Genomic DNA, 21,373 nt, shown 5'->3' with positions numbered 1-21,373 from the left:
ATCTATCTATCTATCTATCTATCTATCTATCTACTGTATATATCTCTATCTTACAATCTATCTATCATCTCTCTATCTCTCATTCTCTCATTTTCTCTTTCATCTATCCATGTAGAACTATCTATCTATATCTATCTATATCTATCTATCTATCTATCTATCTATCTATCTATCTAGAGATACTTTTGAAGTTGAAGGATCCTTACATTTCACTGTGTAATTTAAAACTAAGCATAATGCTTTTTAAATGTATTATAATGTTTTTTGTATTATTATTTTTTAAATAGATGATTAAAGCCTCTCTGTGTAGCACTGTAGTCCCAGGACATATTCATAGACTATCTGTTAAATTTCACATTCATTGTAAACAGATGCACTTGCATGCGATAGAGCAAATTGGTTGTGATTATTTCTAGGCTATAACCTTAATAAAAAGAGATGTGATTACTGATCCTGCTACAAAATGTCTAATAAATCAATACAAGAAAGACAAAAACTCATTTTTTCTGTATAGTGTACTAAACCAGTGTTTTGACAGTGCTGTACTTCCACAGGCTGTCTAGCAAAATATATAGGCAGTGATCCGATATATGGCGCAGGTTTCGGCGCAAGCATGGAAACCTGCGCCGCCCGTAATTTCACCTCACACATTGGGCTATTACATATATTTCACCGGCATTTTCTAAGTGCCGTAAGTCGGATAAACTAGCGATGTCCAGAAATGAGCGTAAATACAAATTTCTGGAGTCGCCAGTGACTTATGGCACTTTAGAAACTGCCGGCGCCTAAGAAAAGTAACTAAAATTTTAAATCTCCCGTAACTGTCTAACACGCCTCCCCAAAAATAAGCCCGACACGTATACCCCTATATCCGCAATCCCCCCTCTCACTACTAATAATAAATGTATTAACCCCTAGACCGACAACCCCCCACAACGCAATAAGCCTAATTATTAACTCCTAAACCGCCATAGCCCACACCGCAATAAACCTATTCTAGTATTAACCCTAAACCGCCATAGCCCACATAGCCTATTAAATCTATTAACCCCTAATCTGCTGCCGCCAACGTCGCCGCCACTATAATAAAGTTATTAACCACAAAACCTAAGTCTAACCCTAACACCCCCCTAACTTAATTATTATTTAAATAAATATAAATAATATTACTATTATTAACTAAAGTATTCCTATTTAAAACTAAATACTTACCTATAAAATAAACCCTAAGATAGCTATAATATAATTAATAATTACATTGTAGCTATTTTAGGATTTTTTTTTATTTTACAGGCAACTTTGTATTTATTTAACTAGGTACATTAGCTATTAAATAGTTAATAACTATTTAATAGCTACATAGTTAAAATAATTACAAATTTACCTGTAAAATAAAACCTAACCTAAGTTACAATTACAGCTAACACTACACTATAATTAGATTAATTAAATAAATTAACTACAATTACCTAAAATTAAATACAATTAAATAAAATAAACTATAGTACAAAAAACCCCCCACTAAATTACAGAAAATAAAAAAATTACAAGAAGTTTAAACTAATTACACCTAATCTAAGCCCCCTAATAAAATAAAAAAGCCCCTCAAATTAATAAAATGCCCTACCCTATACTAAATTACAAATAGCCCTTAAAAGGGCCTTTTGGGGGGCATTGCCCCAAAGTAATCAGCTCTTTTACCTGGAAAAAAAAAATACAATACCCCCCAACATTAAAACCCACCACCCACATACCCCTACTCAAAAACCCACCCAAACCCCCCTTAAATAAACCTAACACTAACCCCCTGAAGATCACCCTACCTTGAGCCTTCTTCACCCAGCCGGGCCGAAATCCTCCAAGAAGAATGGCACAAGTGATCCTCCATCCTACAGAAGTCTTCATCCGATCAGGGCAGAAGATGTCCTATATCCGGCAGAAGTCTTCATCCAAGGGGCATCTTCTATCTTCTTCCATCTGACGAGGAGTGGCACCATCTTGAAGACATCCGACGCGGAGCATCCTTCCTGGCCGACGGACTAACGCTGAATGAATGTTCCTTTAAATGACGTCATCCAAGATCAGCCAATCGGAATTAAGGTAGGAAAAATCCGATTGGTTGATTCAATCAGCCAATCGGATTGACCTCGCATTCTATTGGCTGATCGGAACAGCCAATAGAATGCGAGGTCAATCTGACTGGCTGATTGAATCAGCCAATCGGATTTTTCCTACCTTAATTCCGATTGGCTTATAGAATCGTATCAGCCAATCGGAATTCGAGGGACGCCATCTTGGATTATGTCATTTAAAGGAACCTTCATTCGTCGTTAGTCCGTCGGCCAGGAAGGATGCTCCGCGTCGGATGTCTTCAAGATGGTGCCGCTCCTCGTCGGATGGAAGTAGATAGAAGATGCCGCTTGGATGAAGGCTTCTGCCGGATGGAGGACCTCTTCTGCCCCGATCGGATGAAGACTTCTGCCGGATGGAGGACCACTTGTGCCCGGCTTCTTGGAGGACTTCGGCCAGGCTGGGTGAAGACGGCTCAAGGTAGGGTGATCTTCAGGGGGTTAGTGTTAGTTTTTTAAGGGGGGTTTGGGTGGGTTTTAGAGTAGGGGTATGTGGGTGGTGGGTTTTAATGTTGGGGGGTATTGTATTTATTTTTTTAGGTAAAAGAGCTGATTACGTTGGGGCAATGCCCCGCAAAAGGCCCTTTTAAGGGCTATTTGTAATTTAGTATAGGGTAGGGCATTTTATTATTTTAGGGGGCTTTTTTATTTTATTAGGGGGCTTAGATTAGGTGTAATTAGTTTAAACTTCTTGTAATTTTTTTTTATTTTCTGTAATTTAGTGGGGGGGTTGTACTATAGTTTATTTTATTTAATTGTATTTAATTTTAGGTAATTGTAGTTAATTTATTTAATTAATTCAATGATAGTGTAGTGTTAGGTGTAATTGTAACTTAGGTTAGGTTTTATTTTACAGGTAAATTTGTAATTATTTTAACTAGGTAGCTATTAAATAGTTAATAACTATTTAATAGCTATTGCACCTAGTTAAAATAAATACAAAGCTGCCTGTAAAATAAAAATAAATCCTAAAATAGCTACAATGTAATTATTAATTATATTGTAGCTGTCTTAGGGTTTATTTTACAGGTAAGTATTTAGTTTTAAATAGGAATACTTTAGTAATATTATTTATATTTATTTAAATAATAATTAAGTTAGGGGGTGTTAGGGTTAGACTTAGGTTTAGGGGTTAATAACTTTATTATAGTGGCGGCGATGTTGGCTGCGGCAGATTAGGGGTTAAAAGATTTAATAGGCTATGTGGGCTATAGCGGTTTAGGGGTTAATACTAGAATAGGTTTATTGCGGTGTGGGCTATGGCGGTTTAGGGGTTAATAGACTTTATTAGTTATTGCGGTGGGGGATTGCGGTTGACAGGTAGATAGACATTGCGCATGCGTTAGGTGTTAGTTTTTTTTGCAGGCATTTTAGGGAGTTACGGTGCTCCCATACACAACGCAAGGCTTGCTACGGCTGCTTTTTATGGTGAGGTGAAAATGGAGTAAGATTTCTGCATTTTTGCCACGTAAGTCCTTGCGCTGGATATTGGATACCAAATTGGGCGTCTTTTATATGTTAGCTTATGGGAGTAAATATTGCGGCCGACGGGTGAAATATACGCGTGTAACTTCTATGTTACGCCGTATATAGGATACCAAAATCGCGCAAAAAATGGTGTCGCCGGCTTTTGCGGGCGACGCTGCATATGTAATGGAGGCCATAGAAGGAAACTACAAATGTATGTTTTTTAATTTCCTACAAATATGTTTTGTTGTTTGTAACCAGTGAGGTGTAATCATGACAGTAAAACTAGCAGAAGTTAAATCATTGCTTTGTGTCTAGTACTTATAGCCAGATAGGGGATACAGTTACTGCTTTCTCTGAATTGCTAACAACTGGGAAGGGTAAAATATCAGCTTTGTTACTGGCAGCCAATTGGGTAAAATTACTGCTCAGTTGTGAAATATACAGTATATGACTGGGTCTAGGATGGGGGTCCAAGGAAGAGCATTAAGGAGGAGCCATTACGTGTTCCCCATATTTACTGCACATCCCTGATCATCTGCAGGTCGTACAGTACGTACAGTATTTTTATGTTTTAACTCAACCTCATACAACACAGTGGAAATCACTGAATGTTACAACATTGAAAGCCAAAGTATAATTAGAGTAAAGCAAATATCATTTTATTGTAGAAAACTTTGCTGGTCAAAAAGAACCTGGGACAAAGGACATAATAAATTCACATTAAAGGGACACTAAACCCAAATTTTTTCTTCTATGATTCAGATAGAGCATGCAGTTTAAAACAACTTTCCAATTTACTTCCATTAAAAAATTTTTTAAAAAAGAATACCAAAGGAATGAAGAAAATTTGCTAATTGAAGTCAATTGAAAAGTTGTTTAAAATTGTATTCTCTATCTGAATCATGAAATAAACAGTAAACACTTTATGTCCTGTACTGGAACATTATACAAAACAGGAACAAGGGTGAACACTTTATGTCATGTACTGGAACATTATACAAAACAGGAACAAGGGTGAACACTTTATGTCATGTACTGGAACATTATACAAAACAGGAACAAGGGTGAACACTTTGAGGGGTAGTTATAAACGCGTCTACTTTACCTGCCTTCGCCGGTCCAATACGCCCGCCTAAGCTCGCCTACCATCGCAGCCGCGGACCTGAATACGTTTGCCTAAGTTATCAAAAAAGCTGTCAAAAAGCCGCGCACCAAGTACGGGGCGATGAGCAGCGGACTGTGAGAGTTATCACTCATCCGATCTCGCTGTTCTTCGGCTTTTTTACAGCTTTATTGCTAGCCTGTCACTAAGCACTCACACTAACTACACTGTTCTACCCCCTATACCGGTGCCCCCGGAGCCCCCTGCAACTAAATAAAGTTACTAACCCCTAAACCGCCGCTCCTAGACCCCGCCGCAACTCTTATAAATGTATTAACCGCTAAACCGCCGCTCCCGGACACCGCCACCACCTACATTATACCTAGTATCCCCTATCCTGCCCCCCCTATACCGCCGCCCTCTATAATAAAGTTATTAACCCCTATCCTGCTGATCCCGGACCTCGCCGCAACTAAATAAATAGTTTAACCCCTAAACCGCCGCTCCCGGACCCCGCCGCAACCTATATTAAACTTATTAACCCCTAATCTGCCCCCCCTACAACGTCACCACCTATAATAAATGTTTTAACCCCTATCCTGCCCCCCTACACCGCCGCCACTGTAATAAAATTATTAACCCCTAAACCTAAGTCTAACACTAACCCTAACACCCCCCTAACTTAAATATTAATTAAATAAATCTAAATAATATTTATCTTATTAACTAAATTAATCCTATTTAAAACTAAATACTTACCTATACAATAAACCCTAATATAGCTACAATATAAATAATAATTATATTGTAGCTATCTTAGGATTTATTTTTATTTTACAGGCAACTTTCAATTTATTTTAACTAGGTACAATAGCTATTAAATAGTTATTAACTATTTAATAGCTACCTAGTTAAAATAATTAGAAATTTACCTTTAAAATAAATCCTAACCTAAGTTACAATTACACCTAACACTACACTATACTTTAATAAATGAATCCTATTTAAAACTAAATACTTACCTGTAAAATAAACCCTAAGATAGCTACAATGTAATTAATAATTACATTGTAGCTATTTTAGGATTTATATTTATTTTACAGGTAACTTTGTATTTATTTTAGCTAGTTAGAATAGTTATTAAATGGTTATTAACTATTTAATAACTACCTAGCTAAAAGAAATACAAAATTACCTGTAAAATAAATCCTGACCTAAGTTACAATTAAACCTAACACTACACTATCATAAAATTAATTAAATTAATTACCTACAAATAACTACAATTAAATACAATTAAATAAACTAACTAAAGTACAAAAAATAAAAAAAGCTAAGTTACAAAAAATAAAAAAAAATAAGTTACAAACATTTAACAAATATTACAACAATTTTAAGCTACTTACACCTAATCTAAGCCCCCTAATAAAATAACAAAGCCCCCCAAAATAAAAAAAATGCCCTACCCTATTCTAAATTAAAAAGTTACCAGCTCTTTTACCTTACCAGCCCTTCAAAGGGCCTTTTGCAGGGCATGCCCCAAAGAAAACAGCTCTTTTGCCTGTAAAAGAAAAATACAATCCCCCCCAACATTAAAACCCACCACCCACATACCCCTAATCTAACCCAAACCCCCCTTAAATAAACCTAACACTACCCCCCTGAAGATCATCCTACCTTGAGTCGTGTTCAGCCAGCCGACCACCGATGGAACCGAAGAGGAGATCCGGAGCGGCAGAAGTCATCATCCAAGGGGCGCTGAAGAAATCTTCCATCCGATGAAGTCATCATCCAGGCGGCGCTGAAGAGATCTTCCAACCGGGCGATGTCATCTTCCAAGCGGCATCTTCAATCTTCTTTCTTCCGGATCCATCTTCATCCCGCCAACGCGGAACATCCTTCTTCCCCGACGGCCGAAGACTGATTGAAGGTTCCTTTAAGAGACGTCACCCAAGATGGCGTCCCTTCAATTCCGATTGGCTGATAGGATTCTATCAGCTAATCGGAATTAAGGTAGGAAAAATCTGATTGGCTGATTGAATCAGCCAATCAGATTGAAGTTCAATCCGATTGGCTGATCCAATCAGCCAATCAGATTGAGCTCGCATTCTATTGGCTGTTCCGATCAGCCAATAGAATGCAAGCTCAATCTGATTGGCTGATTGGATCAGCCAATCAGATTGAACTTCAATCTGATTGGCTGATTTAATCAGCCAATCAGATTTTTCCTACCTTAATTCCGATTGGCTGATAGAATCCTATCAGCCAATCGGAATCGAAGGGACACCATCTTGGATGATGTCCCTTAAAGGAACCTTCATTCAGTCGTATGCCGTCGGGGAAGGAGGATGTTCCGCGTCGGCGGGATGAAGATGGATCCGGAAGAAAGAAGATTGAAGATGCCGCTTGGAAGATGACATTGCTCGGTTGGAAGATCTCTTCAGCGCCGCCTGGATGATGACTTCATCGGATGGAAGATTTCTTCAGCGCCCCTTGGATGATGACTTCTGCCGCTCCGGATCTCCTCTTCGGTTCCATCGGTGGTCGGCTGGCTGAACACGACTCAAGGTAGGATGAACTTCAGGGGGGTAGTGTTAGGTTTATTTAAGGGGGGTTTGGGTTAGATTAGGGGTATGTAAGTGGTGGGTTTTAATGTTGGGGGGGTTGTATTTTTCTTTTACAGGCAAAAGAGCTGTTTTCTTTGGGGCATGCCCCGCAAAAGGCCCTTTTAAGGGCTGGTAAGGTAAAAGAGCTGGTAACTTTTTAATTTAGAATAGGGTAGGGCATTTTTTTATTTTGGGGGGCTTTGTTATTTTATTAGGGGGCTTAGATTAGGTGTAAGTAGCTTAAAATTGTAATATTTGTTAAATGTTTGTAACTTATTTTTTTTTTTTTTGTAACTTAGCTTTTTTATTTTTTGTACTTTAGTTAATTTAATTGTATGCAATTGTAGTTATTTGTAGGTAATTAATTTAATTAATTTAATGATAGTGTAGTCTTAGGTTTAATTGTAACTTAGGTGGATTTATTTTACAGGTAATTTTGTATTTCTTTTAGCTAGGTAGTTATTAAATAGTTAATAACTATTTAATAACTATTCTAACTAGCTAAAATAAATACAAAGTTACCTGTAAAATAAATATAAATCCTAAAATAGCTACAATGTAATTATTAATTACATTGTAGCTATCTTAGGGTTTATTTTACAGGTAAGTATTTAGTTTTAAATAGGATTCATTTATTAAAGTATAGTGTAGTGTTAGGTGTAATTGTAACTTAGGTTAGTTTTTATTTTACAGGTAAATTTCTCTTTATTTTAGCTAGGTAGCTATTAAATAGTTAATAACTATTTAATAGCTATTGTACCTAGTTAAAATAAATTGAAAGTTGCCTGTAAAATAAAAATAAATCCTAAGATAGCTACAATATAATTATTATTTATATTGTAGCTATATTAGGGTTTATTTTAAAGGTAAGTATTTAGTTTTAAATAGGATTAACTTAGTTAATAAGATAAATATTATTTAGATGTATTTAATTAATATTTAAGTTAGGGGGGTGTTAGGGTTAGTGTTAGACTTAGGTTTAGGGGTTAATAATTTTATTACAGTGGCGGCGGTGTAGGGGGGGCAGAATAGGTTTTAATAACTTTATTATAGGTGGCGACGGTGTAGGGGGGGCAGATTAGGGGTTAATAAGTTTAAGATAGGTTGCAGCGGGGTCCGGGAGCGGCGGTTTAGGGGTTAAACTATTTATTTAGTTGCAGCGAGGTCCGGGATCCGCAGGATAGGGGTTAATAACTTTATTATAGGTGGCGACAGTGTAGGGGGGCAGATTAGGGGTTAATAAGTTTAAGATAGGTTGTGGCGGGGTCCGGGAGCGGCGTTTTAGGGGTTAAACTATTTATTTAGGTGCGGTGAAGTACGGGATCGGCAGGATAGGGGTTAATAACTTAATTCTAGGTGGCGGCGGTATAGGGGGGGCAGGATAGGGGTTACTAGGTATAATGTAGTTGGCGGTGGTGTCCGGGAGCGGCGGTTTAGGGGTTAATACATTTATAAGAGTTGCGGCGGCGTCTAGGAGCGGCGGTTTAGGGCTTAATAACTTTATTCAGTTGCGGGGGGCTCCAGGGGCGCCGGTATAGGGGATAGAACAGTGAAGTTAGTGTGGGTGCTTAGTGACAGCTTGTCAATAAAGCTGTCAAAAAGCCGAAGAGCAGCGAGATCGGATGAGTGATAACTATCACAGTCCGCTGCTCATCGCCCCGTACTTGGTGCGCGGCTTTTTGACAGCTTTTTTGATAACTTAGGCGAACGTATTCAGGTCTGCGGCGGCGATGGTAGGCGAGCTTAGGCGGGCGTATTGGGCCGGTGAAGGCAGGTAAAGTAGACGGCTTGATAAGTACCCCTCCTAGTGTGTTCACTCCTGTAAAGTTATTTAAGAGTCAGCACAGATGGCTAAAATGCAAGTTTGTCAAAAGAGTCAAAATAAGGGAGCAGTCTGCAGAGGCTTACATACAAGGTAATCACAGATGTAAAAAGTATATTAATATAACTGAGATAAGTGGCAGTTTGCAGAGGCTTACATACAAGGTAATCACAGATGTAAAAAGTATATTAATATAACTGAAATAAGGGGGCAGTTTGCAGAAGCTTAGATACAAGGTAATCACAGAGGTAAAAAGTATATTAATATAACTGAGATAAGGAGCAGTCTGCAGAGGCTTAGATACAAGGTAATCACAGAGGTAAAAAGTATATTAATATAACTGATATAAGGGGCAGTATGCAGAGGCTTAGATACAAGGTAATCACAGAGGTAAAAAGTATATTAATATAACTGAGATAAGGGGCCGTTTGCAGAGGCTTAGATACAAGGTAATCACAGAGGTAAAAAGTATATTAATATAACTGAGATAAGGGGCCGTTTGCAGAGGCTTACATACAAGGTAATCACAGAGGTAAAAAGTATATTAATATAACTGTTGGTTATGCAAAACTGGGGAATGGGTTAACAATAACAATTCTGGAGTAGATTGTCCCTTTCAGGCTTCTTTGGGAGTTTACCTCTTTGCATTCATGAACTGTCTTATTTCACTTACAGAACTCCATTCTATTCTTTAATTAACCCCTTAACGACCGAGGACGTGCAGGGTACGTCCTCAAAAAAAAGGCAGTTAATGCCTGAGAACGTACCCTGCACGTCCTCGGTTTGGAAAGCAGCTGGAAGCGATCCTGCTCGCTTCCAGCTGCTTTCCGGTTATTGCAGTGATGCCTCGATATGGAGGCATCCTGCAATAACTTTTTTAAGCCATCCGGTGCAGAGAGAGCCACTCTGTGGCCCTCTCTGCACCGGAGATCGGTGGCTCCCTGCGTTGGTGGGTGGGAGCCGGACCGGGAGGCGGGTGGCGGCCATCGATGGCCCTGGTTATGTGCAGGGGGGGCGGGATCGTGGGCGGGGATGAGCGGGGGCGCGCACGGACGCGCGCACGTGCACGGGAGGGCGGGGGCGGGCGCGTGCACGGGGAGGGAGCGGGTGGGAACCGCTACACTACAGAAAATGTGTTAATAAAAAATGTTTAAATGCCTTAATATTAAAAAAAAAAAAAAAGATCAGCAAGGTGGTGGGGGTTTGTCTGTGTGGGGGGGGGAGCTACACTACAGAAAAAAGCCAAATAAATATAAAAAAAGCACTTTTTTTTTGCAAACTGGGTACTGGCAGACAGCTGCCAGTACCCAAGATGGCCCCCAATGAGGCAGAGGGGATGGTCAGAGAGCGGTTTTGGGGGGGATCAGGGAGGTTGGGGGCTAAGGGGGGGATCCTACACCCTAGCATATGTAAATATGCTAAAAAAAATTTTTTTTTTTTTTTTTTAAAAAAAAAACCCTTTTATTTTAGTACTGGCAGACTTTCTGCCAGTACTTAAGATGGCGGGGACAATTGTGGGGTGGGGGAGGGAAGGGAGCTGTTTGGGAGGGATCAGGGGGTGGGATGTGTCAGGTGGGAGGCTGATCTCTACACTAAAGCTAAAATTAACCCTGCAAGCTCCCTACAAACTCCCTAATTAACCCCTTCACTGCTAGCCATAATACACGTGTGAGGCGCAGCAGGATTTAGCGGCCTTCTAATTACCAGAAAGCAACGCCAAAGTCATATATGTCTGCTATTTCTGAACAAAGGGGATCCCAGACAAGTATTTACAACCATTTGTGCCATAATTGCACAAGCTGTTTGTAAATTATTTCAGTGAGAAACCTAAAATTGTGAAAAATTTAACTTTTTTTTCAATTTGATCGCATTTGGCGGTGAAATGGTGGCATGAAATATACCAAAATGTGCCTAGATCAATACTTGGGGTTGTCTACTATACTACACTAAAGCTAAAATTAACCCTACAAGCTCCCTAAAAGCTCCCTAATTAACCCCTTAACTGCTGGGCATAATACACTTGTGGTGCGCAGTGGCATTTAGCGGCCTTCTAATTACCAAAAAGCAACGCCAAAGCCATATATGTCTGCTATTTCTGAACAAAGGGGATCCCAGAGAAGAATTTACAACCATTTATGCCATAATTGCACAAGTTGTTTGTAAATAATTTCAGTGAGAAACCAAAAGTTTGTGAAAAAAATTGTGAAAAAGTGAACGATTTTTTGTATTTGATCGCATTTGGCAGTGAAATGGTGGTATAAAATATACCAAAATTGTCCTAGATCAATACTTTGGGATGTCTACTAAAAAAAAATATATACATGTCAAGGGATATTCAGGGATTCCTGAAAGATATCAGTGTTCTAATGTAACTAGCGCTAATTTTGGAAAAAAGTGGTTTGGAAATAGCAAAGTGCTACTTGTATTTATGGCCCTATAACTTGCAAAAAAAGCAAAGAACATGTAAACATTGGGTATTTCTAAACTCAGGACAAAATTTTGAAACTATTTAGCATGGTTGTTTTTTGGTGGTTGTAGATATGTAACAGATTTTGGGGGTCAAAGTTAGAAAAAGTGTGTTTTTTTCAATTTTTCCTCATATTTTATATTTTTTTTTATAGTAAATTATAAGATATGATGAAAATAATGGTATCTTTAGAAAGTCCATTTAGTGGCGAGAAAAACGGTATATAATATGTGTGGGTACAGTAAATGAGTAAGAAGAAAATTACAGCTAAACACAAACACCGCAAAAATGTAAAAATAGCCTTGGTCCCAAACGGACAGAAAATGGAAAAGTGCTGTGGTCATTAAGGGGTTAAAGGACTGACAATATGTAGTATATTGGTACTAACTTTTAACTTGTTACTGTAGAATTTCCTGGGTACTTATTTTTCATTGTTTTATGATACCCTTTATATTTACGAATAAGAGACCTATACGCCATTTATTTGTTGTATACAATAAAGAAAACAAATGAATTATACCAGCTATCCCCTTGGTCTCTCTATTGACCATGACCAATATACTCAGAGGTATAGGTCTGTACAATGAACATTATTACAATGGAGAACACACAGGGTTTCTCATACAGATGTTTGTGAAAATGCATTGATTTACAACTTTGATGGTATCTACTGAGCATAATATTACTTACACTCATGTTTTTTGTTATAATTCATTTTTCCTCGTGTGTGGTATAATACTGTATTGTGGCTCTATTTTTAGTTTATCTAAACAAAAATAATATCAGCCTTTTAATATAATAGGGAAAATGTATATCGATATGTAGATATCCAAATAATTACTATTGCTGTGATTACCAAATGTTTTTCTCTAAATTCCTTAAAGAATAAAAGGAAATCATCAGTGAAACATAGAAAATCAGCTTTGAACAAAAGATAGAATTATAAATAAATACACAAACACCTACCCATACATTTTCTTTTAAACTTTGCACAAATCTGGTACCTATAGCCGAATTCCTTTGACTTGGATGAAAAAAATTATCCTGATATATTAACATTCTGGCTTAAAGATAAAGTTATCTAGATAAAACTAGAAGTTTATGAACCAAAAAGATGGGACATTTTAGTGTTTTACCATCACAATCCATATACGGATTTTTTTTTTTAATTCCCACAATTAATTGTGTCTGACTTAGAAAATGTCACAAGGCTAATGAATATGGAAGAGGATATGTCACTGTCACTTCTTTTTACCCATCAAAGACACAGGTGTGTGTAATATCTTCATTTTAACACTAGCATTTGACTGATGAAACAGCAAGTTGTTTTAGCTGAGAAACGTGTTGCAACCTGGTTTGAATATATTTCTTCTGTGGATTAATTTATTTTATTAACACACATTTTGTATTTAGAAGGTTTCTTCAGATATGTGGAAGTCCATGTGATCTTGAAGATTATCATAACACAGCCATAAGGGATTAAATGCCATACCCTCCTCTGTGGGAAGAATTATCATAACTTAACGATTTAATGTAAACCTTTAACTTAATTTCTAACATAGAAATAAATACACAGACAACTTCTTGGTTATAAAACCCACAGGTCACGTTTATTGTGGCAACACAGGAACCAAACGACCAGCACGAATAAACATGGACCAGGGGGGCGGCAATCAGGTACTAGCTAACGCGTAGTAACCCATGCTAACAAGATGGGCAGTACCAGGGAGCAGGAGAGGAAGCAGAGCGTAGCTCAATACTGGAAAGGTTTAGGGAGTTCTCAGCTTCGAATCACACGGGCAGAGAACACCCCAGACACGCGTCTGAGGACTTCACCACTGGCCGGAAGTAGCCGTCACTCTCCCTCATTCACATCCTGCCCCCAGACACTGTACACCCGCCAGCCCAGGATGCAAACCCACCACTCCGTACCAGTAGGACCAGGGTCAATAAGGTGCAAACCACATTGAACACCTGGGGAGCTGAAACTTAACGTCCTTGGGTTTACAGAAATAGGATGGCTAGCCCTCATCATGCCTTGGACACACCTAATCCTAGGGACCACCCCAGAGATGAATCCCCCTAACGATTGCTGCCTAAAATAATAAAAAGGGAGGGACAGGGTGGGGAGAACTTTGAAGAAACCAGCAGAAAGAGAACTTGTGCTTCCTGTACAGGGCTTAAAAAGTTAAGCTGGAACCTCTCCTCTCTATCTGCAACATTGTTTCACACACACAAACCAGAGCCTCCCACTCCTCCGTCTTGGCCTTAACCCTGTATGTTTCTTGTTAATACACCCAAGACGTGCAGACAATGCTTTTGAGTGCACTGATAATTGAAACTGATCGATATTAAATGGACATAAATCTTCTTTCATTTAAATAAAAAAAAAAAGAACTTTACTTCCATTGTCAGATATACTTAACTCTCTTGGTATATTTTGTTAAGAGAGGGATTTGTCTCCTAAATATAAACGTTATTAGGGGTCTTTAGACTTAACAGATTTTTTATTGGTGCCAAAAAGTCCAATTGCCAAGCAAAATCCCTTGTTTTGTGTTTTTTACATTAATAAAACAATGTTTAGGGGCTTATGGCTTTCTATTTCAAAGGAGGGACCTTCGAAGTCTGTGGTTATTAAGAGAGCTAAGATGTAAGCAAGTGAGGGGGATTGGTGTCTACAACATCGTATTGACAATCCCCCTGCATGATGAGAACACATTGTCATGTGCTCACAGAAAGAGATCTGGATGATGACCCGTTCTCATCATGTTCGTGCAAGAGCTTAAAGGGCCATATTACCCAAATTTTGAAACACTTGAAAGTGATGAAGCATAGCTGTAAAAAGCTGACTAGAAAATATCACCTGAACATCTCTATGTAAAAAAAGAGATATTTTACCTCAAAAGTTCCTCAGTAGCCACATCCAATTGTAAATTACTTCTAAGTAGCAAATCAGTATGTCTGTCCCAGGACAGGCAAAGGAGTGAGCTTCGTGCACACTCATCTTGTTTTCCTATTCAGTTTAAGGAAGTTTACTATGAAATCTCATGAGAGTTAAAGGGACACTAAACCCAATTTTTTTTCTTTCATGATTCAGATAGAACATGCAATTTTAAGCAACTTTCTAATTTACTCCTATTATCAATTGTTTTGTTCTCTTGCTATCTTTATTTAAAAAGCAGGAATGTGATGCATTGGAGCTGGCCCATTTTTGGTTGAGAACCTGGGTTATGCTTGCTTATTGGTGGGTTAATGTAAGCCTCCAATAACATGCACTATCCATGGTGCTGAACCTAAAATGGCCTGGCTGCTAAGATTTACATTCCTGCTTTAAATAAAGATAGCAAGAGAACGAAGAAAAATTGATAATAGGAGTAAATTAGAACGTTGATAAAAAAAAATGTCATGCTCTATCTGAATCATGAAAGAAAAAAAATTGGGTTCAGTGTCCCTTTAAGTCAAATCTCATGAGATCACAGTAAAATAGTTCATGACCTCAGCACTGTTGACTGATTGGCTGCTGTTCATTTCTTCATATTTTTTTTTTACCTGCAGCTGGACAGCAGCTGAAGTATAACTTTTTACACAGCACTTACTCTGGTGAGCTGAGGAGTTTGTAAGGTAAAATATCTTCCTTTTTTACATAGTGATGCTCAGCTGATATTTTACTGTAATCTTTTTACAGTTATACTGCATCAGTTTCAAGGGATTTAGCATATGAGTATTATGTCCCTTTAACTGCAACTAGCTTCAAAAAAATTCACCTGGGACCCTTTTTGCATTGGAGAATGTTTTTGCAACCCCCACAATATTATAATATAGCGCAACACAGATATTTTATTGTCTAGTAGACACTTTTTTTGGTTAGAGAAAAAAAAGTGTAGAGGTTTAAATTCCTCATTTTGATTCATTTCTTTGAATACTCAGTAGACGCAAACATCTGGAAAAAATGAAAGACTTAAAAGTATAAAAAAAAAACATTTTCTTTTGTGATTTGGACAGAACATACAATTTTAAAAAATGCTTTCAATTGAATTCTACCAGCGAGTGCCTTCTCCTACTTGATATATATATATATATATATATATATATATATATAGTTATTTTGCAAGAATGTAAAGTGAGTTTCAAGCATTTTGTGAACGCCCTACTGGCCAGGCACTCCTAGCCAGTTTTTGCATAATATAAAAATCTCCATGTATAATTCCTCTACATTTAAATAACCAATAATAATAACCACTCAATGTCAGTCCAGTACGTAATAATAATATTATTCGTAATAAACTTGATTGTTTAAACCTTTTTAATGTGAAGTAAAAGTGGTAGGGTTTCACTTATAATGCAGTTTACTGAAAACAAGAGGTTGCTTCATTATTTTGGCAACACATAATAAGGAACAAAGAAAAATTCAGAGTGGGTAAGGAAATGAATTGCTGCCTATTGGCATTATACGTGGTTGACATCTATGATGCTATTGAGATGGGATTGGATAGTAATTTTCGCAAAAGGGCCCTTTAAGGTGATCGTTACAAGTTGCTGAAATCGTGTAAGTTATTTTTCCATGCTGAAGATTACATGTCTCCCTCGTGGTTCCTGACCTCATTGGTCTCTCACACTTCCCGAGCAGGTCATCAGCATCAAATATGTCTTCATCCCAAACCTCTATTTTGTACTTTAACACTGAACTGAGTCGTATCATCCCCATCTTAAAAGGAACATTCCATACAGGATTATTATCATCTTGCACAGTGCTTGTTTGTTCCTTAATTTGGTCAAATTGGAATTTCACATAGGCGTCTGTCTTTGACCAGTAATCACCATATAATCCTGTGCCTTTTTCAATTTTGACCTTTACATTAGCCAACCCTTTATGTGTTGGGCAACAGTCACTGTTCAAGTAATTATTACTATTACAGAAACAGGTACAATGGTGACTATCCCGGGGCTGAGAGTGGGCTGAGCATTTACAACTTTTAGTGACTTTCTTCTCATTTATATAACCAGTGAGCGCTTTTTTAAGACTCTGTTTGAGCTGACCGTTAAATCTGACCAGTTGATGGATAGGAGTTAAAGAGTAGGAAACAAGATCAGGAAGTTTTTTAAGACTGGTCATCCAGGCATTAAATGCGTTTCCTCCATTTTTATTTGTAGCAGGAGAAAGAAGATCAAATGTTACATTTCCTCCATTTACCTGCAATGTAAAGGTCATGAAAATTAGCTGAAATAACTAAAGAAAAAATATCAGACACTGGCTTTTAACCTTCTACAAACATCAACTCTGTTTACAAAAAAATCTACTGATTGTTCCCTTTAATATCCTAAAATAATTAATAAACAGGTGATAGATAGGCAGACGGATAGATAGATAGATAGATAGATAGATAGATAGATAGATAGATAGATAGATAGATAGATTTTATATATATATATATACACACACACAAACACAGGGCCGGCCCTAGCCATTGTGGGGCCCAAGGCAGGATGACAATCTCTACAGAGATTACACACACACACACACACACACATAGAGTACACACAAAGAGAGAGTACACACACACACAGAGAAAGAGTACACACACACACATACACACACAGATAGAGTACACACACACACAGAGAAAGAGTACACACACACAGAGTGCACACACACAGAGTACACGCACACATAGAGTACACACACACACTGAGTACACACACACACTGAGTACACACACACACTGAGTACACACACACACAGAGTACACGCACACACTGAGTACACACACACACTGAGTACACGCACACACTGAGTACACACACACACAGAGTACACGCACACATAGAGTACACGCACACATAGAGTACACACACACACAGAGTACACACACACAGAGAGTACACACACACACACTGAGTACACACACACACACATACACACACAGATAGAGTACACACACACACAGAGAAAGAGTACACACACACAGAGTGCACACACACAGAGTACACGCACACATAGAGTACACACACACACTGAGTACACACACACATAGAGTACACACACACATAGAGTACACACACACACTGAGTACACACACACACAGAGTACACACACACAGAGTACACACACACACAGAGAGTACACACACACACTGAGTACACACACACACAGAGTACACACACACACAGAGAGTACACACACACACAGAGTACACACACACACAGAGTACACACACACACAGAGAGTACACACACACACTGAGTACACACACACACTGAGTACACACACACACAGAGTACACACACACACAGAGAGTACACACACACACTGAGTACACACACACACAGAGTACACACACACATAGAGTACACACACACACATAGAGTACACGCACACACTGAGTACACACACACACTGAGTACACACACACAGAGTACACACACACACAGAGTACACACACACACAGAGTACACACACACACAGAGTACACACACACACAGAGTACACGCACACATAGAGTACACACACACAGATAGAGTACACACACACACACACACACACACACAGAGTACACACACACTGAGTACACACACACTGAGTACACACACACATAGAGTACACGCACACATAGAGTACACACACAGATAGAGTACACACACACAGAGAGTACACACACACAGAGTGCACACACACACTGAGTACACACACACATAGAGTACACACACACACAGAGTACACACACACTGAGTACACACACACACACAGAGTACATGCACACACAGAGTACACACACACACACTGAGTACACACACACACAGAGTACACACAAACACTGAGTACACACACAGAGTACACGCACACATAGAGTACACACACACACAGATTACACACTCACAGATTACACACACAGATTACACATACACACAGAGTACACACACACTCACAGAGTACACACACAGAGTACACACACACTCACACACTCACAGAGTACACACACACAGAGTACACACAAACACATAGGGTTGCAACCTTTTCCTCAAAAATATACCGGCCATGGGTGAGGGTAGAGCCACAAAAGGGTGTGTCACAAAGGGGCGGAGTTATAAAAGGGCGGAGCCACAAAGAGAGACTGTACAAAACAAATCTCATTGTGAAAATATTTCAAATAACTTTATTTAAATTGTGTTTTAAATAGAAGGCAGTATGTACATTTGAACTAAGGTTTTAAAATGTGTGTGTGAGTGCAAACTGAATTGTGCAACAGAATCAGTGAGGAAACATTTAAAGGGACTTTGCACTAATATCATGCTCATGATGAAAGAGCACTATTTAAAATGTTAAAGCTGTTTTTTTTTTATTTTAGTAAGTCCATGCATATGTAACTGGCCGATGGTGGGAATACCCCTCACATTTACTGTTCATCCTAGCATGCTACGGGCTGAAGCTGACCTACACAGTCACAGTGATGACCAGAGATCAGCCTCTGCACGGCTGCACTCCTCCTAGCTTCTCTGTTATCCTTTATCCCAGTCTGTTTCTGTCCCTGCTTCTCAGTTACACAACTATGAGCTGAACACACACCTCCTCACTGCTGGCAGCTCCCCATTCTGTGCCTGAGCCTCCCAGTTCTACTAATGCAGCGCCGTCCCTGTTCTCTAATGCTCTGCCTTAAGCCCTTCCTTCTTTCTTACTTCCGTTTATTTGGTGCAGTATTATAGTCTACCTCCTCGTTTATTTCCTTTTACTTTCTTTACGCTCGTTATAATGCATCTCCCTCACAAATTATTACTGCAATATGATGGTGAGTCCCTCTCACATACTCAGTTATTCGGATAAGAACTGAGCTGCGGGATCGCTCCTCTCAACTTAAGCGCTTTCCTAGTGACCACAGACAGCTGTTAGGGCGCCATATTGTATCCTGTCTCCTAGGCAACGAACGTCACCCGCCCAAACTCTGACATGACCCCCACAGTCGGTCACTAAGAGACTGCAAGATCAGAAGCAAGTCACACCCATTATATAGACACCACACGGGGAATGCTAATATAAAGTTGGTTTAATACTAGTAGTATGGGAGCAAAATGTTAGGATTCAAACATGGATTTTTTGACCGCATCTCCGCCCGCGCACCTTACAGTGAGGGAACACTGAATAGAATTTAAAAGAAACGGTGTCATGTACTGTTCCTTTAAGGTTCCTTAATTACTTGAGTATTCAGCTGCTTTTAAAAGGAGCCAGGGTTTCCTTTCCAATCTGCTTGGAAATTTGTTTGCAACAGATCCTGGCCGTTTGCTTGTGATAACTGAAGCCATTTAAATCTCCCTATTTGATTATTAATCTTCTTCAGTTGCTCACTTTGTATTTACTTTTATTTTGTGGAAATTTCCTTCTTTGCATTTCCAGCTTCTACTTCTTCAGCTGGGTTACACTGACCGTTGTTTAAGTTTCCTTCTGAGAGAAGTGTACTGCAGCTGACATCCCAGCCTCTTTCCTGAGCATGAGCAGTTCTGTCTGAGAGATCTTTGTTCCAGTTTGTTTACACAGACCACGCTGTACTGAATACCTACCTCTGTTACTGTTTTCAGCTCCCTGAGATTCAGACCTCTCTGAACAAACCAGATTAACTTCCAAGCACAGATTGCAATCTAACCAAGTAAGCACAACACACTGTGCCACCTGTTACTTGTTTCTTTGGGAAATGTACTTTGAATCTAGTGGATGTTCTAATTCTTTCCTGTTCCTTTTGAAATATATGTACCTAAGTGAACTGCAGTAATGAAATTCTCCTGAACATTCTCTTACTAACTTTATATTGTCCGGATGTATTGAGAGATTCTTTGCTCAGAATTTAAACTATTCTTGCTGTATCACTTAAACCAGGGGTGGGCAAGAGGTAGATCGCGGTCTACCAGTGGACCTCAAGTGAATTTTGAGGTGACCGCCTGGACTATTTCAAAAGTCTGCATAATAGAGAAACATTTCCCACACATCTAGATTCTGAGTGAAGAGCCTCGCCACTGTAGATGTATGAGAAATGTTTCTCTTATGCAGACTTTTGAAATCGGCTATGAGTCTATGACGGCGGTATGTGTACTTCAGCATGTGCGACGCGGCTGTAGCTGAACTCGCTGCCCCAGCTTTGGTTACTGCCTGTCCCAAACTCTCCTACTTGTTGTCTCAAGAGCGGTCAGTCCATAGTACAGACTCTTTATGCGCCAGGCTGAAATGCTGCTCCGTTTTCCTGGGTTTGGCAGTTCCAGGTGCTGCTCTGTCTGATATTCTGCTGCTACTTTCTAGTTCTGTCCTCCGTTACTTGTCACCAGGCTCTGTTACTCCCCCTAAGGTTATTTTACTTAGTCTGTACCAGGCTTTGATGCTGCTCTCTGATACTTTCTCTGACACACTAATATTAGCTATACTCTGTGCTAGTTTCTGCAGCTTTCTATCCCTGTCTGTCACCAAATTGTGCAGGTCAGTGCTGTTGCTGCTATAACAGTCTCTGGTTGCTGTGTAGGCGGTACAGAGCGTGCCGCTGTCACTGTCCCAACTATTTGCAGTAGCCTTTAGCTAGTAGCGGACAGATGGAGAGCAGCCAACAGGAACTGCCCGCTAATCAACCTGACATGGCGTCCAGCCAATAAAATTACTTTGTAGAATGAGTCTATGATTGGTTGAGAATAGTTCATTGTCATCGTTGTACCTGAGCTGTGGGTTTCCATTGTGTTCCAGGCTTGACTACTCCGTTAGCCCTAGACTCGAGCCATCTTGATTGTGAGACTACTTATTCATACGCAGGC

At 39.1% G+C, this 21,373-nt stretch overlaps 1 protein-coding gene across 1 annotated transcript in view; it reads right to left on the bottom strand.

The window, feature by feature from the left end:
• Positions 1-15,881: 15,881 nt before the first annotated feature.
• The window catches only part of LOC128642479 (perforin-1-like), a 55,606-nt gene continuing 50,114 nt past the window's right edge, over positions 15,882-21,373 (bottom strand). Inside the window, exon 4 of the mRNA XM_053695258.1 lies at positions 15,882-16,787. Coding sequence (XP_053551233.1) covers positions 16,068-16,787 — 720 coding nt within the window. The 3' untranslated portion in view covers positions 15,882-16,067. The remainder of the gene's footprint in view (positions 16,788-21,373) is intronic.

This window comes from Bombina bombina, chromosome 11 (genome assembly GCF_027579735.1).
Source record: "Bombina bombina isolate aBomBom1 chromosome 11, aBomBom1.pri, whole genome shotgun sequence".
Classification (NCBI taxonomy): Eukaryota; Metazoa; Chordata; class Amphibia; order Anura; family Bombinatoridae; genus Bombina; species Bombina bombina.
The sequence above is the reverse complement of the archived record's forward strand: the minus strand, read 5'-3'. Positions and strand labels throughout refer to the sequence as shown.